General features: G+C 41.3%; 1 protein-coding gene across 1 annotated transcript; it reads left to right on the top strand.

The window, feature by feature from the left end:
• The first annotated feature begins 5,951 nt into the window (after window positions 1-5,951).
• SDPR (serum deprivation response) lies at window positions 5,952-18,579 on the top strand. Its single transcript, XM_004674428.2, has 2 exons — window positions 5,952-6,550; window positions 17,174-18,579. Exons 1-2 carry the CDS (start codon window positions 6,068-6,070, stop codon window positions 17,954-17,956), a joined length of 1,266 nt encoding a protein of 421 aa, XP_004674485.1. The 5' UTR covers window positions 5,952-6,067; the 3' UTR covers window positions 17,957-18,579.
• The last annotated feature ends 1,344 nt before the right edge of the window (window positions 18,580-19,923 follow it).

Consider the following 19,923-nt stretch of genomic DNA (forward strand, 5'->3'; position numbering starts at 1 on the left):
CATGCATAGAGATAGCTGTGCCAATTGGGGTTAGTCAGGGTAGTTAGTGCCTGACAGCCTCTCCATGGAATAAATCTGGACTTCACCACAATATGGCAGTCTCAACATAGTCAGAATTACTAATGACATGGCATTCACCAATTAATAACCCAAGAAAGCCAGGAACAAACTTAAAAGCTTCCCATGTCCAAGATTCATAACTCTCAGCCTATTACTTCTGGCATATTCTCGGGGTCAAGCAAGTCACTAAGCTATTCCAGATATAGTGCAATGGGAATTAGACTTCATCTTCCAGTGGGAAGATTAGTAAATAACTTGCAGCCATTTTTAATCTACCATATTGCATTTCCCTGGAACACACCTTCAATGTAAACTACAGACTCTATATCTACCTTTCATCCTTATATTCTGTGTAAACAAGTACAGATATATTTCATTCAACTCCATACATTCAGAAATGGCATGGTTCCTTATAAATAATTGGTGGTAGATAAATATTCATTCAATGAATTCATTCTTAGAAGTTTGATAAATCTGAGTAGCAAATATCCACACCATCACCAAACCCAAAATAATCAAGAAAGAATATGTTGGGCCCTCCCTGGTGGCACAGTGGGATAAAGCGAAGCACTATGAAGCTAGCCACAGCCACTTCAGCATAGGTTCAATCCCTGGCCAGGGAGGTGACAGTGGCAGACCTCTCTTGACCTACCTGCTACTCCCCTTAGTGGTGTAGAACAGTGATCTGTCTGTTCTGTTCCCACTCTATAACTACAAATGGTTAAGTGAGTAAAAACCATTTTACCTACTAGAGATTTTCCTCATACATAGGGGTCACCCTCTCCTGTTGTGAAGCTTTGCCTTCAGGCATTGAGCTATGAGCATGCCCTGGTGTACAAAATATTTATAGTACCAAGATAAGATTACCCTAAAAATCACCTTCTACACATAAATCACCCTAAAAATATATTTCCATATGAAATTCAGTCCACAAAAAATGCAAGTAAAATTCCATATAAGGCTCCTAAATTAGCTAATCCTCTATTCCAATGTCTTTAAACATATTCCTACATCCTCAACTTCATTCTCAGCTTCAGCCATGTAAGATATTACGGCTAGATGAAAAAGTGGATAGTGTCAAGAACTTTGAATGTTCGCACATTTTACCCTACTTGCAATAAACGAGTTAGCATAAAAAGGTTCATACCAAAAAAAAAAAAAAAATACAAGTCTCCTGGCTCAAAGACAAAGACTTATTACTCATAGCACAGCAGTCACATTGGCTTCCTGCTCACAATAGTTCTCTGGAACTAGCCTGCCCCTAAGTCACACACAGTAGCTTTAGATGGATCCTGCACATGGAGTGGGTTCGTATCACATCTGAAGAACCCCAAGTTTTGGAAACTCCAACCTTTTCTAAGAGGGTACAATATGCCCAACCTTTACCCCAAAGAGAAACATTTTCTTTATTACACTAAACATCAAATAATTCTACCATGCACTCTCTCTCTACCCCCTGCTACTACTTTTATTTTCCAAAGCTGTACACTCCACAAGCATTCTTGAAAAGGTAGTCCAGAACAAAAGGCTGCCAATACCTCTGCTATAAAAATGTAAAGAAATACAAGAGAGCTGTGGACTGATGCTCTCAGTAGCCAGAAGTTAGGAACCTAGAGGACACCTCATGAGTAGATGGTAGGTGGTAGAAAGCGCTTTCAATAAGAGGAATAGTAAGGTGGAAAGCTTCCTCTTCATCTTGGAAGACACTTTGGTTTTTTCTCCTGCTTTCTCTTTCTTTAAAAAAATGTGTGTCATGATGTTCCTCTTTATTTTCCTATGTTAGAATTCTCATAAGAACCCAACCTTTGAGGGCCTTTGAACTTCAATATGGGGCTCAAAAAGGAGATACAAGGAGCAAAGTGGCAGTTTACCCTCCTCTGTCATCATGGAAGGGAATAGCTTTCTTTTCTGTGAGTTCACTGTCACAAGTCTATCACTGCCACAGTAATAAGACCAAGAATATCAGGATAACCATATGGGTTTAAACAGGAAAGGTCAATGAAGCAGGACTGTGAGCTGCCTCTGCTCTAGAAATTGCTTTAAAGGGTTAACCAAGCACTGGGACCTATTAATAGACCAGGACAGGAAACCACATGGAGATTGGAACCCATGCCTGAGTGAGTAAAATAGGAGGCATTTTCCTGGAGTGAGTTTTGAGCTTATCTAACTTAGAGACCTGAGATAACAGGAGGAAGCTAGTGGTCAACTAGAGGTTTCAACTGACTCTACACTGTCGCACTCATGTTACCCAACTCCAACTCCACATCTGTTTATCTCTACCTTCTACTTGTCTCTGCCTAATTCTCCCAATGAAGTGGAACCTTTCAAAGGACAGCAAATACATGTCACTTGCCTTTGTATCCTCATCTCCTAGCATTTTTTTTTCCTACTCAACAGACTTTACCACCAAGTGACCCCTGGCTGCATTTTATTGCTTCACTGATCCTTCTTAATTAAGCACATCACTTTTACAAGTTCAAAACCTACAGTAGCTTCTTATCTGCCTGTGTGGAATCTAAACACTGGTATCTAATTTCCCAGGAATATTATAGTAGATTTACTTTTTTAATATCTTTTAGGAGTTGATGGCTAAATTTCACTGAATTCTTTTGGACATAAATAGAACTTAATTTAGAGCCACTAAATGGTGAAAGTGGCTGCTCAGGGTTATCTCAAATTTTAACTCATCAAAACACTCTTTTTCACTGTTTGTCCTTCCCCCTTGTAGAAAATCTTCCTACCCTACAATTTCAGGATTTCTGTCACAGTAGTACTTCACCTCCTAGTGTATGACCTACACTTCCCACGGCAGACCTCCTAATAGTCCCCATGATTATCACATGTGCAATAAAGCAAACTGCAGAAAACACGAGACTTATCTTTAATGAATTGATCACTTGGCAATTACCAAAGGACAGACTCCAAATGCAACAAATGACTCTATCTGACAAAAGTTAAAAGGCAATGGGGTGAAAATGGAGAAAGGACCGTCAACTTTATTCTAAAAGAAGAATGAACTCATGTGGAGGTAGATTATCTCCAAAGATTCCAAAAATCTCTCCCACATGGCTTAGCCCTGATCTTGGAATGTTTCTGTTTCCATCAAAAGAGGAGGAAGCTATTTCCTGTCCCCTGACTCTCAGCTTCTCCTGTGACCAGAAAGACCTGGTGAAAATGATAAGGGAACGTTCCACTGTCCATTCCTTAGATATCCTACAATTTCTGTTACCACAACATTGGAATTTAAAGAAATTTAGCTCCCCCATCAGAGATACCAAATAGACTCTTTGGAGGTTGAAAGATGAAAGAGAGAGAGAAGTCCCAGCATTCCAGTTGTGCCGTCTAAGGAGCCAGATATGTGACTAAGACCGTCTAAGACACTTCAATACATATAACAGCTGAATGAATATACCTGGAAGAGACTTCTGCTGAGCCCTACCTAGCCAATCACAGGATCATGAATAAATAAAACTCATGTTTATTACCATTTTCAGCCACTGAATTTCAGACTGGTTTGTTACACAACAATAGATAACTAACATGGTATTAGTGTTGCTTAAAATTAATTTTTTTAAATAAATAAGCACACATGCAAACCTTTATTCCTGTTTAACAAATATCCTCTCTCCTTTCCCCACCTCAACTTCATCTCTTTAATGTCTCCATTCATCTAGCTGATTATACTATATCCAACAATGCAATGCAAAATCATTGCAAATCCATGCAAAACCAGGGCAAAGTGATTATAATGTGAAATGGCAAATCCTTCAAAATATGTAAAAAAAAAAATCATGAAGTTGATGAAGGTAATGTTAGAGAAGCCCTTGAATCAGGGGTAATTCCTCTGACAAATGAGAATCTGCAGCTGGAACAGTTAACATTTAAGAAGAAAAAATCCATACAGATGATGGCAGAATAAGTGCTTCAAAACGGTATGATTTGAATGTCAAAATTTAAGAGAGGCTCTTGGAAAAATGATGAAGCCTTGAAATATTTTTGCAAAAATGACCCTCCTTATGATTTGCCCACAGAAGTCAAATGTAAAAGGATACTGTATCATGATAGTGTCTAATTTTGTTAGAAAATTATCCTTCTCAAAATCAACACTTGAGTCACCCTCTGTTCTAATCTTTCACACATGGTTCACTCAATTTTGTTCAACATAAGGTAAATTCATTAGTGATATTCTTACATTTTAAAAGACAAATTCCTGTGCACATTCTTTTACCTTTTTGTGACTGTTTTTTAAAAGATACACCTTAAGTGAATTTGGGGGTGCGTGCCAAATATCTGAATATATTGTGGGCCACTGTAAACATCTTCAATTTACCTCCCTAACTAGCAGGTATAGCCACCAAGGCAAAAGTCTTAGTTTCTACCTTATTAGCACCTTCTATATAGTTCATCAGGCACAGAACTGAGTAGTGGAGAGACCCATGCTTAATAAATAGGACTGCTAATGACATGCTGAACACTTGCCTGAAGTATAGATTTTGCCACTGAAGAATGACACTTCTCCATTATCAATCTCTGACCAACACGAGCCTGTCTTTGTTCTTCTCAAAACTGTTCACAGAAGGTCTATTACAAATTTCCTGCTGAAAGCACCTTCAGAGGCTGGATACATTTAAAACCAATTCAAGCATGTAAAGTCGTTTTAGGAAATAAGTCTCACACCCCAAGGGCTGCGCTGAGGAGGGCCACATTTTAGAACAGGTATGCCTCTCCACTGAACAGGAATTTGGAAATGTCAAACCTAGAAGCACTTCAGAAATGGCAGCATCGCCCACTCAACAGTCACAGCTCTGGGCACTTGTCAATAAATGCCTGACTGAGGAGCCTCCAGGGGTTAAGACGCAGCACTTTATGAAGCTATCACAGCCACTGCAGCAAGAGTTTGACCCCTGACCAGGGCGGTGACTCATAAGGCCCAGCAGACCTCTCCAGTCTCCCTGCTGATCCCCTCAGCAGTGTATTTCAGTTAATCTGCCTGTTCTGCTCCCCACTCTCACTCTGTCTCTGGTGAATCCTCTCACACATACTCCCCACCCTTGACCTTGTATGCATAAATAAATCTTTTAAAATAAGTAAATAAATTCCTGGCTGAGATGGGCATTTGAGAAAAATTCTCAGCACCAATTCAAAATCAGTTTAAACAAATCGGCATGACAGGCTCACTTTGTTTTTATTTATTTTTTCCTCTTTCAGTTGTACTGTCCCGAAGAAACTCCGGACTTAAAACCTAACAGTCCAGAACAATACCACCATTCCTTGTTTTAACATCCCCTTGAAGTTTAGCCTCTTTCTATTTATCCCCAAGTGCAAAAGAAATAAGATCAGGACTGTTTCCTTTGTCTTCATCAGGATCACTTCCACTTCTTCAGAAACTAAACAATAATAATATAAATTTGGCTCCAAGTACCCTTTAAACTTGGCTCCTCCCAGGAGGACATCAGGCAGCCCATCAGTCAGTTCTAGGGCAAATGCAAACAATACTTTCCGTTACAATAACTTGTATCCAGGAAAAAAAAAAAAAACAGGCGCTCTGTTGCATCGGTAGCGTAGCAGCCAGAGAAAAAGTTTACTAGCTTTAACCAATTGGAGGCTGTGGAGCAGGGCCAAGTTAGCATGTTTTTCTCCGCCTTTGATGAAGTCATGATTGAAATATGACATTGAACTGATTTTAAAAAGGGAAGAGGAGTAGAAAAGAAAAGCTAACCTGCAACAAAGTGCCCAACGCCAACAACGTGGTTAGGGAGTGTGCGCATGCTTCTGAACCCTGAGTGCTTCTCAGTTCTCTAACCTTCGCCTCCCACTGGGTGGAGTAGGTCCTTTAAGAGCAGCTGGAATGCAGTTCCCCAGATCAGTGCAGCCAGTTGTTGCCTGTCTGAACCTCCGCCAGTCCTGGAGAGCGTTGTTCTGAGCTTAAACCAGGACGCCTTGCTCTGCACTCCGTCCCCGCTGCCACCCTGCCCGCCTAAGCAGGAACAGTCCCACCTACCCAGCCATGGGGGAGGACGCTGCCCAAGCTGAGAAGTTCCAGCACCCGGGTTCTGACATGCGGCAGGAGAAGACAGCCAGCACCAGCCCTGTGCCCTCCTCCACGCCGAGCCCGAGCCTGAACCTGGGGAGCACGGAGGAGGCCATCCGGGATAACTCGCAGGTGAATGCCGTCACAGTTCTCACGCTCCTGGACAAGCTGGTAAACATGCTGGACACCGTGCAGGAGAACCAGCAGAAGATGGAGCAGCGGCAGATCAGCCTGGAGGGCTCTGTGAAAGGCATTCAGAACGACCTCACCAAGCTGTCCAAGTACCAGGCCTCCACCAGCAACACTGTGAGCAAGCTGCTGGAGAAGTCACGCAAGGTCAGCGCGCACACGCGAGCGGTTAAGGAGCGCATGGAGCGGCAGTGTGCGCAGGTGAAGCGGCTGGAGAACAACCACGCGCAGCTCCTCAGACGCAACCATTTCAAAGTGCTTATCTTCCAGGTGAGTGCCTCCTACTTCTCCTGTCCACCTGGGACTCCTCAGTATGCACCATCCCAGGCGGCCTGGCTCTCACAGCCAAGCGTATATCTATCTGTCTGCTGTCAGGGGTCACTCCACCGGCATGGTCCATGCAAGTGAAAATCTGCACGCAAGAGTGGGGAACTCCCCGGTCACTGCAGGTCAAGCCCAGGCCTGCTCCTGGGTACCGGTAAGTCCGGTTGTTTGTTAGGGAGCACCTGGATGGACTCCATACAGGTTGGGAAGGTGAACAGGTGCGTGCACCCTAGTCAAATCCATTTGTCTCTGCATTTTGAACTTGACGCTCAGGCTGCAGCTGTTAGCTGGACAGAGCAAATTAATTCAGTAGTGACTGTTTATTAACTCTTTGTGTAAGCAAAGTAATCATGTGAATTTTTTTTAAATCAAGAAGCAAAACTCTTCTTAAAGTGTCGTTTTTTTTGTGCAAACACCACCGATGTTTTAGGAATTAACCGAGTATTGAAAACGAATTCCATTAGATTTGAACTAGGCTCTTCCTTTAAAACTTTCAGCCAAAGCCATCTCGTAGAGTTCTTGTCTAGCAAGTGATGCAATAACAATATAGAGCATAACTCTTTATAAATACACCGATAAGCTTCTTAATGCACAGACCACAACTGTGAAGTAAAATAACAACGGTGTTATCAGTCTTAGTCACAAAGGCTGGTGTTTTGTGAATATTTTCTCCTTCAAATGGTCGCCCTAGAATAAAAGGCCACTTAATTTTTTTAATGTATCAATGATGCAATTAATGTAGCAAGAGGCTATTTGGGGACAGGGAGATTGCGTGGGTCTGTTGTTCCGCCAAGTGGTGGGCATTTGTGAATCCAAGGGCAGCCCTGCCTGCTGCTGCAAGGGCCGGTGGAACCCGGCCAGCCAGAGCCCAGGAAGCAATTGCCATCCCAGCCTCAGGGCTGTCTCCTTGTGACCATGTGAATAGGAGAGGATTTCAAAGCCATGAAGGGGAGAGGCCCTAACCAACTGTTTGATTGTGAAAGGCACACAGAAGAGCCTTCATCTCCCAAGAGAGATTTAGAAATTGGAATTTAAACCAAGGGAGCCTTCTTTTTCTAAATGAATCTGCTCTGCCAAGTTAGAACCTCAGCCTCCTTTCCCCCATAAAAGGAAAGACTCATCTCGCTGCCTTTTTGTCCTCCCCAAATTGCACTTGATGTTGTAAAGCTTCAGGCAGCTGATGTCCTCCTGTACCTTGCAGGCTTTTGCAGCCCGGAAATTTTTCAGCTTTTAATGCAAATGGAATAGCTTTTCATACACCAGATGAACTGAAAAGAGATACGGTAACTGCGCTTTTCTTAAGCCCTATAAGATCCTTACTTTATTAGCCTAAAAGATATTAGAAATCTCAGTTCTCAAGGCATTTCTAAATTAAATACTGATCTCCAAACAAAACCAAACATGTACAAACCTGTTTAAATCTGAGTCATCAAAGGAAATTTCCCTTCTTCCAGTTGGAATCGGGAAGATTATCTTTTCTCCTATCCCTCAGTTACAGGGAGGGAGTATTTATCTAATAAGGGGAACTCACAATTTGTCAGGATCGGGTTTTTATTTTGTTTTACCATAGATGTTCTGTAGATATCTGAGGGAGGGATGGAGAAGTTGTTTAACGAAAAATTCAAAAGAATTATAAAGCTGACATTTAAAGAAACAACTGCGAGGGAATTTAGAGACGAGTCCTATTGTTGAAGGCCTGCCATGGTCTCCTGTTTTCTCAGATTGGATTGACAGGTGTGAAATTTCAGCCACAAATACCAGGAATTCTCCATCTATCAAGTAATAGGTGGAACAGCGGAAGTGTGGAAGCTAAGAGAATACAAAGCAGTGTGTTCAGGGTTCTTTCTGAGTCCCTCAGTGAGCAAGCTCAGGGACACTTTTTAAAAGAGCGCTTTAGGAGGCAAAGAACCAGACCTTTCTTCAGAAATGTAAGAGCTTTTATTAGCCTAAAGGATATTTGAAACCTCAACTTTCAAGACAATGCGACATGATTGTTTTGAAAAAATAAATACAAGTGGGAAGGTTGTTCTCTCTCTTGATTATTTTTAGAATAAGATTTCAAGGGTAGCAGTTAGGCCAACAGATAAAATAATAACTTGTGTTAGAGAGTGGTTCAGTGTAAGAGTTGAAGAGACAAATTTTGTCCTTCAGATACTAATTCAAATCCTACTTTCACTGTTTGCCACCTGTGTCATCTTTGACAGATTCACTACTTCTGACTCCTCATCTTTAAACTGAAGCTGTATGAGCAAAAGATATTTGAGTACTTAATAAGTCCTGCACACTCTGCTAAGCATCTTACTGTATATTCTCTAATTGGTCCCCAGTTTATAGGGGACACTGAGACTCAAAAATGTCTGAAATTTTTTAATCAGCAAGTGGTGAAACTGGGAATTGAGCTCATTTCATTGATTCCAAAATGTATGCTCTTAAACATGAATGTGTCTTCCTTTGCACCTTTTTCATAAGGTGAGAAATACATTAACGTATCATATAAGGTGGTTAGTGACTGGCATGGTATAAGGAACTCTCCCTGGGTGGATCTGGAGTGAATTTGTGCAGATATGCTTTTGATTGGTTAGAAATCCAGCTCTGGGGTAAGAATTGCTCTTGCCTGACACACTATTATGCTTATGCCTTTTTATTTGGTGCTTTTTAAAATATGCATACGTTCTTTCACACACTCACACAACACCATGCACTGTCACACCCTCCTTGCGTTCCATGGTGTGACAGCTACCGTGTTGAAATCGGCACTGTCTCCACCCTCTCATGGACTCTGCCCAAAGAACCTTCCCTAAATGGTCCCTTTTAGTAGCAAACCAGTCTTCATAGTGTGGCAAAGGTGGGTGTTTCCTTGATCTTTGGAGAGTGAGAAGGGAAGATAAAGTACCAGATACCACTTTACAACTTTAGGTAATTTATAACTTTATCACTTTTAGTCCACTTGAATCTTGTGCTAGACTTTGTCTTACTAAACCCTGGGATTTTCTAGTTTAAGACCAAAAAAAATCAACATGAAAATAAAAGTAGGGAGTGAGGAAAGAAAGTCTGTTATCCGATATTGTGCATATTTAAAACTGCAGTATAGGCCCTCCCTGGTGGCCCAGCGGGTTAAAGCACAGCACTAAGAAGCTAAAGCCACTTCCGCATGAGTTCGATCCCCGCCTGCCCCCGGAGGTGACCATCCGGAGGTGACGACATGGCGCGGCAGACCTCTCCTGACCCGCCCGCTGCTCCCCTCAGCAGTGTACTTCGTCAATCTGCCTGTTCTGCTCCCTACTCTGTCTCTGGTGAATCCTCTCACCCTCCGCATCTCTGGCCTATACTCCAGTTCTATATGAATAAATAAATAAATTAAAAAAAAAAAAAACTGCAGTATAGTATTTATGAACACGGCACTTCCAGTTTATAAAGTCCTGTTTTACCATCCAAAGTCTGCAGTGCTGTTTGTTAGTTGGTTGGTTGGTTGGTTTACTGGGTATTTACACATTAGCAATTTTGTTGTTGTTGTTGTTAATTCTAAGCTTTGTCCTACTTAAACATGTCATTTGTTTATGAAAGTCTGTGTTAAACTTAACACATTGTTGTACTTGTGAAGCCTCACTTGCCTTAGTAACTACTCCAAATTATAACCAGTAGTATCTAAAGCTGGAGAAAATTCATCTCCCTTTCAGAAATAAAATAAATTACAACACCCTTTCTAGTTTTAGCAGCTTTCCTTTAAAAATTTTTAATAGCTTAATATCAATTCTTTGAATTCAAAATACTGTGATAAAACCCAGAATATATGATCCAGGGCTACTTATCAAAAAGCAAGTACTAAAGACTAATTAATTAGATTATTTTTTTGCCTTTAAGTATGACTACCCTTTACTAAAGATAGAATTTGTAGAGAAAATCTGTAAATTTACAGTTAAAAGGAAATTTTCTTTGTCACATGAAGAGATGTGAATTTCATAGGTAACTGACCCTGAGAGTACAGTACCCACTTATGTCCTTTTAAGGTCCTCATAATGATTATTTGAAAAAGAAGCTTGGGAATGATTCAAATCCAGGGAACAGAATGAGGAGACTCATGGAGAGCTTACACTTTCATCCACATAAAATTGTGAAATTGGGTGAAAAGAGTAGAGGTTAGCTATTTGCTGTGGGTACATTCGTGGAAAATCAACCCTATAAATGTGTTCAAATATTCTCATTTGGGTTCCTTGGGTAAGACCAGAATTTTAGAAAGGTGCTAAAAGTGCAAAATCTTTTTAAAAGCATGCAACTAAAAAAAAAGTGCAGCTGCTTTATAATTGATTTTTTTAAATACTGCTTTATCTAAAGCCATTATTCTGAAAACTGTAAATTGGTACAGATTGGGAAGAAATGGCAATATAGATAATCAAAGACATTTTGTGACAATTTGTGATGTTTATTTCACATTGATTAATGCTCCCATAATGGGGTGTTGGTTTTGATGTGTTATTTATTCGGTGCCCTTTTAGTTCATGAGATAAACAAAAATCTAGTTTGTTTTGTTACTTTTTACACTAACTGAATGTCACCACTGCCTCAGGCATGTTAATCGAAGAAATGATTTTTGTTGGTATTTCTTTAAAGAATCATCACCTTCTCTCATATTCTACAAACTTCATTTTTTCATAGATCCAACCCTCCCAAGTAAATATTTCCCCCTCTCTTCTTTTGTCTTCTATATCTGTTTGAATTGAATGAATGAAAAATGTTTTCCAAAGCAACTCAGTTTCTATAGTTTTGATCCCTGCATGAAACAAAACAAGTTTAGCATTAATACACTATGACTTCACTTCTGCAATGTGGTCATTAATTTTTATGGGATTTAGGTTAACATTACAGAATCAAATATTTCAGAGCTGCCTTACTAATCGCTTAGTTTATTTTTATTTTACATCAAGGAAGCAGAAGCCCTGAGAAAGAGTGTCTAGCAAAGGTTTCACTTTAATACTAGAAATTATAGAGTTGGGTTGTGAAATGAGTAAAAACAAACAATATAATCCCACTGTGGCAAAGTTCATGCTTACTGGGTTTTCTATATCAGCTTTTAAATAATTCAGCGTGATTTTTTTTTCTGTTTTGTTTTGTTGTGTGCATTTTTTTTCCCTATGTGTAACAAAGAACACCTAACCAGTGTGATCTTAAAAAAGAATTGAACCCTTGATAACACTGAAAAATAATGAAACTTTTAAATCCTCCAGAATGTGAAAGAGTGCTCAGGGATTATAACTAATGCATTTTATTCTTATGACTTGCTGATTCCACCGACAGCTGCCTTAGGGGTGCAGTTCTAATCAATGACTTTATCCACTTGGCAATCTATACCTCAGAAACACAAATCGGAGAAAACCATCAATGTGTAACAGAGACCTATAAATCAGAATGTCAGGTGGGCCTAGTTCCATTTTAATAACTACTATTTAGAGATTCTTGGATAAAACATTCCATGGACACAAATTTATGGCCCTCACATCCCTCCGGATGCCATCACTCCCTGTGGGCGTGACAGCCTTTGTTAATTTTTTCTAACAATGGCAATGATGATGTAGTGAACACAGAACAAACCACTGGCCTCTCCTTACTATAACTTTTAAAAGAATTACTGTAGGTTTCCTTTTCTAATGCAAGTCAGTCTCCTCTCTTTCTCTTTTAAAGCGTACATATTTGTGTATGTGCAAAGATTTGCTTCCAGTGATCTCCAGCCCAGGAAATATCCAACCTGTGGGCAAGTTTCTGTGTGTTGATATCTACACATACAACTGGGATTATCAGTTCACAGAAATCAATGCAAACAGCAAGCAAGCTCAAGTACCACTTCTTAAGTCCTTCCATTTCTTTTCTCTTTTACGTCACAAGCATATCACTCATACATGTTATGTGTTTGAAAGGTGTTGTTTAATTCTCCCTTCCTCCTGAGCAGCTGCATCAGTGGAGGCTTAGTACCATTTTGAAAATAAAACTTTAAGATGAATAGTCAACTACTTCGGGGACCCTCTATTGGGACCACATCCCAAGGAAACAGGCCCACAGGAGAATCTTAACACCATGGGAAGGAGTCGCAAATCCTAAATCGACATTTGGGTAAATAGCCTTAGTAAGCAGTGACAGAACTGAGGGTCTCACTTGAAAGAGCCATCAGTGTTGGAATCGGGAAGAGAAAGCAGATCAAAAGCATTAAATAGGAAAGTAAAGGCAGAAGAGTCACCTCACCTGTAGGCAGATGAAATATCAATTGTTCCCATCAGGTGTAAGAGAACTGAAAAAGAACATGTGTACATGTGGGACTGGGTGCTGGAGGCCAGTGAGCTTGAAATTGAATGTCCATCACCATTAGAGCTACCTCATAGCATGTTTTACTAAAGAATAGAAATTTTTAAAGAGTGTCTTGTGTCTTTCTACTTTTAAACAAACATTTGGGAAAAATAAAATGTGCTTGACATTCACAAATAACCTATGTGAAAAGAAGGGGTTTACCTTCAGAATGGATGCCATTCAGTCAAAAGAACACCATCCAGTCAAAAGAACACAGGATGACACCGGTGTAATTAAGAGGACAACTGAAGCATAGCAGTGAGCCAAGAAGACGTACCACGCGTGTTTTCAGTTGTATAAAGACACATCCAACTCATCCTAGATTATCTCTGTTCCTGCTGTGTTTATTTTCGCAGTAGTTAGTTATCAAAGAGCTCTGGTATAAATTTCCCTGGTATTGGACACAAGAGTTCAACTGGGCTTCCCACCCTCCCTCACCCTCCCTCAGATAAGCAGTAGGTATCCACCGAAGACCTGGTTCACCTGAGAATGAACTTTTCTCAAACCTGTCTTTCGAGGACACAAAATGAGAGACAAACAGGTCTAAGGCTCACAGTAATGATACTTTTATAATAATAAAGCTCACAATGAAGAAAAAATATGTTACTGGTTTAATACTCTTTGTTTAATTCTCTTAGAAGTATAGATGATGTGTCTGCCTTTTGTTGACATTGAAAAAAGCGAAGAGGTCACAATAATCTTTTTTTTTTTTTTTAAAGATTTATTTATTTATTCATACAGAACTGGGGTACAGGCCAGAGGCTCAGGGGCGGTGAGAGGCTTCACCAGAGACAGAGTGGGGAGCAGAACAGGCAGATCGACGAAGTACACTGCTGAGAGGAGCAGCGGGCGGGTCAGGAGAGGTCTGGCTCGCCATGTGGTCTCCTCCGGGGCAGGCGGCAGGCGGGAATCGAACTCATACGGAAGTGGCTTCAGATTCTCAGTGCTGTGCTTTAACCCGCTGCGCCACCAGGGAGGCCACAATAATCTTTTGCTTAACCCAAGAGATTCTACTTCACAAAATGTACCTCTTCTGTGGTACCCACATCTTTACTTCACAGTTTTTCATCTAAATGTCTGCCTCCTTCTTTGAGGGATTTTCATAACATTTCACAAGGTTCTTGGTTTCTTCCTTTCCTGTAAGCCATTCCTGACAAACCTTTCCAACCCTCTTGCAAATCCCAGTAGTAACAGTCCTTTTGGCTTAAGCATCAGAGGCCTAGGTCTTCCTACAGCTGGTTTCTCTCTCAGTAATACTCACCCATGGAGAATAAATCCTTTGGGAAACAGAAGCTACATACCCCTGAGGCCTTGGGCTCTTCCCATAACCCGGTGGCAGTCGGCAGAGTTCCTTGTACGTGTAGAGCTAAGCACATACTTGGCATCTTCATGCCGACCCACCAGAGGGGCCATCTCCATTCAGCCACCCTCAGGGATGTCTTAGAAAGCCACCTTACCTGAGATGCACTCACTCAACAAGGGGTTGAACTACTAGGAACTATTCTAGTCTCTGAGGTATAGCAGTGAGCATGAGACAAAAATCCTCCTCCTCTTGGGGAGCACATGGAGCGAGCCAGCGCACCCTCACTCTGCACTGTGGAAAACTGTTCTTTGTAAAAGGCCGTGTCATGATTGCCAGTGGGAACCCTGGGCTCCTCCAAGTCATTACTTTTCCTTTTCCACTGATATTCTGACACCTCCTGTGACATTCAAATTGGGAGGCTGTAGAGAAAGCTTTGGAAACAGATTCTGATTTCTTACCTTTAACCAGCCTTTCCATGTTTTACTGCTACCCTAGATGTTATCATGTGTTTCTTACCAGTGTGTAGAAATACTCTGATAGGAGTCTGTGTGCACAAGGAGACACCAGGATAAGCCCTGTCAAAGGGTCGCACAATTATACCACTCAATGACTAAGAAAGAGAAGGATGTTTAATTTCTTCTGTATCAAAACTTTGTCCATTGTGTCTTTGTATCAGGAAGTTGGAAAGATATAGAACACTCTTGGGTTGTGTTTTTGGTTATGACTCCACTTTCACTGACGTCTTGGTCAATCGGATTTGCCAGACAATAAGTAAAGTTCTTCTCATTAGCATGAACTTTGCAGGAAGTTTAGATTCTAAGTAGACTTTTAAGCTCACTACATCTAGTTCTTTTTCAAGCTGAAAATTTGCTGGGCAGTCCATGATCAGATAATGAGACTGTGGTTGAAACAGGGTGAAATAAACTCTGGAGCATGGTCCACCTCAGCATCCTCAAAGAACCCCTCATGCCCCTGGGAGTACAGTTTGAAAGCTGTAATCTAGGTCAAATCCTCTTGTTCATATTTGGAAGAAACTGAGACCCAAAAAGATTAAGTTATTTGCTGACAGCCACACAGACAGTTAGCAGTGCAGCAAAGATAGACTCGGGCTGCCTGATCCTGGTTCTTTCTACGATGCCATTTCTCCCAATGAAAATTGGGTGGAAAAAAAAAAGGGAAGGCACTTTGCACACTGGCCCTTGTTTTTCAATATTGAAAGCAATATAAAAATAAAAGTCAAGAGGGCCCTCCCTGGTGGTGGAGCCCATTAAAGCACAGCACTGAGAAGCTAAAGCCTCTTCAGCATGAGTTCAATGCCCGCCCCGGAGGTGACCCACATGGCGCGCAGACCTCTCCTGACCCACACACTGCCCCTCTCGGCAGTGTACTTCATCAGTTGGCCTGTTCTGCTCCCCACTCTGTCTCTGGTGAATCCTCTCACCGCCCCTGCACCTCTGGCATGTACCCCTGTTCTGTATGCAGCAATAAATAAATCTTAAAAAATAAATAAATAAAAGGTAAGAGATGCTGTGTGACCTGAGTCTTTCTGACTTCAAGTCTGCTTACTCAGCAATCAATACGGGAAAGGTTGCTGAACAGGTGAATTCTTGTGTCCAAATGATTGAGGAATACTCACCCAAACATCCAACTGAAGATTAGCAAGCTCAGGTTTATTGCAAGAGAGACTCCTGACAGCAGGAGGACGTCTAAGGGAGAAGTCTGGAGTTAGGGTGCTGGGTTCCATTTTATAAGACTTCTGGGGACTCTCCACACCTAGGGGGCTTTTCCTTCTTCGGGGTACTTTCCCACTGCCCACAGCCCTACTTTGTCTCTTCACCCCTTTTGGTCACCCGAAGGTATGAAGCCACCACAGCTCCTGGGTGTCTATATGCCTCTTGTAGTTACCAGCCTCTGCCTGTCAACTTTCTGCTCCCTCAAGCACCCAACCTCAGTCTTAGAACCAGCCATTGCCAGCCAACGCCTGTATGCCAGTTAGCTCTCTATTCCCTCAGAGAGCCATCTCCCTCGCACGCTATGCAAGTCTCAGGCTGTGCTCCAGCATACTCGAAAGGCAGTCTTAGCCGTGTACCTAGCAAGGGAGGAAGAGTTGTGCAGGACAGAGTGAGGAGGGCTGGGCAGACTCCCAAGCTTCTGTCCTCACACCTAGCTCTAGGTGTGGCTAAAGTATTCTAGTTCAAGGGAGCCCTGAGGCTTTAGAAAAAATTATGCCTGGCAGCCTGACTCCTCATAACTCTAAAACTAGCTACAGTGTTCTCCTTCCTTATGAATGCCCACCAAGGGTGGCTGACCCCACAAGGCTTCCTGAGTGAGTACCCAGTAAGGCTGACCCTTAGGTCTCATACTCTAAAATTATGTCATCATCATCATCAAAAAAAAATTCATATGCACCTTTCAACCAAGGTTGTCTGACTTCTCGATGAGCAGGGAATCTGATTAAAGCTTTACAGGGGCCTGACAAGTGAAAAAGCCCCAATTCTCTCCTCTGCCCCATCTTTTCACTACCAACTTGAACTCCAGGGTTTTTGCAGTGAGGTTATGGAGGAACAGAGCCCTCTGACCTAGGAGGGTCAGAAAGAGAGTGGCTCTAGGTTCACAGCAACTTCCTTTAACTCCTTTATCTAGAGCATTTCCTGGTCTGAGTCACAGTCCACTTCCCCCTGCCTGACACTGATAGAGCTCTTGCTGCTGCCTTCAGAACATTCCCAACAGGCAGCGCGTGGCCAGATCCAGCCTAGGAGGAATGGCTTGACCAGATTAGAACTAATTCCAAACACTCTAGAAAACAGCAGCCACAAACATTTGGTTTTTATCATTCCCATGTGCCAAAAGCACACACAGGCAAATTACAGCACTTTAGGACTGCTCGTGAAATGTGTCATTAACATGAAATCTACATTGCCCATCTTTTTTAGGAAGAAAATGAGATCCCTGCCAGCGTGTTTGTGAAAGAGCCAGTTTCCAGCCCAGCTGAAGGGAAGGAGGAGACTGCTGATGAAAACAAGTCCCTGGAGGAAGGCTTGCAAACAGTGGACCTCTCCTCCGATGATGAATTGCCCCCCGATGAGGAAGACAGTGCAGAGGAAAAGATAGAAGAAAGTAGGGCAGAGAAGATCAAAAGATCCAGCCTCCGAAAAGTGGATAGCCTCAAGAAAGCATTTTCTCGCCAGAATATCGAGAAAAAGATGAACAAACTGGGAACAAAGATCGTATCTGTAGAGAGGAGAGAGAAGATTAAGAAATCTCTCACTTCCAATCACCAGAAAATAACTTCAGGAAAAAGCTCCCCTTTCAAAGTTTCTCCGCTCTCTTTCGGTCGAAAGAAAGTCCGAGAGGGAGAGAGCCCTGCAGAAAATGAGACCAAGTCAGAAGACATGGCAGGCAGTGAGCTGGCGCCCAAGGACCAGGAGGAGCGCGCCATTGAGGAGGGCCTCTCCGAGGCGTCACCCCCCACTGCAGTGGAGGGGGAGGTGGCTGAGGGGGATGCGGGGCGGGTGGCCTCCAGAGGCAGCAGCTCTGCCATGGACAGCAACATCAACTTGACTATTGCGGAAGATGAAGAAGAGGAGTCGATGCTCATGGAACAGGCGCAGAAGGTGAGCTATGAGGGAGGCTACACGCTGACCTCCGAGGAGGCAGAAAGGTCCGATGAGGAGCCCGTGCAGCCTGCGGTGCTGCAGGTCGACCAGACCGCCTGAGTCCGGGGCGCTGCACCAGCCTGCGTACTCAGTGCAGGGGCAACGGAAAGCCAGCGCCGGAAAGCCAGCTCTGTCCAGCACATCTGCTGTCCAGTCCCTCCTGTGAGTGTCCAGGCAGTAGTAGCTCACTACATAGTGTACAGGTGACCAAGGTTTGCCATGAAGGCAACCTGTCAGGGGCGCCACTTCCAGTTTGCCCTTGGGTTTTCTCTCTCTAGAGTTGTTCCAGAATTGCTCCGAAGAAGGAATGGAGCAGTTATGAGACTGTGATCCATTTGGCTTAGACAGAAATACCAGAGGCTACCTAAGATACTAGTCATGAAATGTGATTCATTTTTTGTCATTCCATAAGCTTGCTAAATAGTGTACCAGTCATACCTTGAATTTCTACAGAACTCTAAGTATTCTTTGAGTGTATGATATATAATATACATACATATTTAAGCTAGAGGCTGGACTATTTTTTTGAAGCAAACATTTTTAAAAAGGGAAAAGAGAAAGTTCAGTTGGTGCTTGACTTAATGGAAACCATTACTTTGTTGGATGGAAATGATGGAAAAATTGAAAGATGACAATATTCAGCTAATGAACTAGATTATATAAAGGCAGGAATATTAGAAAAAGAAAACTAAGAAGTTGGAAACAAGAGATACAGGAAATAAAGAATGTCAAAAAGAATAAAGGCAAAGAAAAAGCATTATGTGCATAAAAATAAAATATTTACCACATTAGTTCAATCATTTCACTCCTTAATGTTATATCTTTAATATTTTTATTTTCTAATCTTTTCAAGCAATGCAAAAAATACCTTACTGTGTTAAAGTAACAGTTTTTTATTAATAAGTAAGATACTACAAATATTTGAGACAATTGAAAACATGCTGTCTTGTTAACCTTTGACTGAACATAAATTTTCAAAATTAATATGTACCACTTTTTGTGGGAAGTTGGATGGATCATACTATTCTTTAATATAGTATTTTCTAAATTTGAAATAACCATCACATTCCAAATGATGTAATGTAGGTTTATGACATGTTAAGATCAATAAGTTTGGAAAGAGAAGGGTTCTGTCTTCCTTTTTGTACATTATGGTAATTTCATTCCAGGTCATATATTGTATTTACATATTAATTTCACAGAATATTAATATGTTTCCTCTTAAAGCATTTAGAGTTTATATGTGCACATTTATTCAGACGTTGATTTTTCCTATTGCCCATATTATTAAAATACTGCTTTATGTGTTCTTAATTGCAGAATGCTAATCTTTAATATTAAATTATAGTTTAAAGATAGTTATACCAGAGAGAAATTCCCTACCTATAGGAAGTACCACTGTAAGTAACCTCACAAATACAGGTAATCTAAGGCAATATTAATTAACTATTCTTTGTCTTATCATAGTGATAGAATTCACAAATGTATCGATGATATTACCTATGTCCTTCTTTTGCAATAATGTACCAAATACTGAGTTGCTGAACTAACACTGGCTATGTTAAAGAGTAAATAAACCAAAAATTAAAAAAATTATAACCATGTCAGTTTTTTTTGCAGAACAATTTTAGAACAAGCAGAAAGAATTGATTTTTAAATTCTCCTTCAAATGTAACCATAATGGTGATTGTTTCAGTCTTGATTTCCCCTATTAACTCTGCTTTCTTTTTTCCCTGATCTCATTTAGAAACCCAAGTCTCATTCTTCAAGTTTAACTTTCTTGACATCACCTTGCCAGCTCTGGAGATCATCTGAATTTATTGCAGCAGTTTGATGAATTTGATGGTTCCATCTGCATTTTTATTGTTTTATACCAGACCTTATAATGCCTTAAATAGCCCTGCACACATGAATGTACTGAACTGTATGTTCAGTTTATTCACACAGATAAAACTTTGTCTTCTGCAGTACCATATACTTGGTAGAAGATTTAATTTCACTTGGGGGTCCTAATCTTGTCTGTTTAT

The sequence above is a fragment of the Condylura cristata genome, unplaced genomic scaffold (assembly GCF_000260355.1).
Source record: "Condylura cristata isolate star-nosed mole 26May11 unplaced genomic scaffold, ConCri1.0 scaffold00002, whole genome shotgun sequence".
NCBI classification, from domain to species: domain Eukaryota; kingdom Metazoa; phylum Chordata; class Mammalia; order Eulipotyphla; family Talpidae; genus Condylura; species Condylura cristata.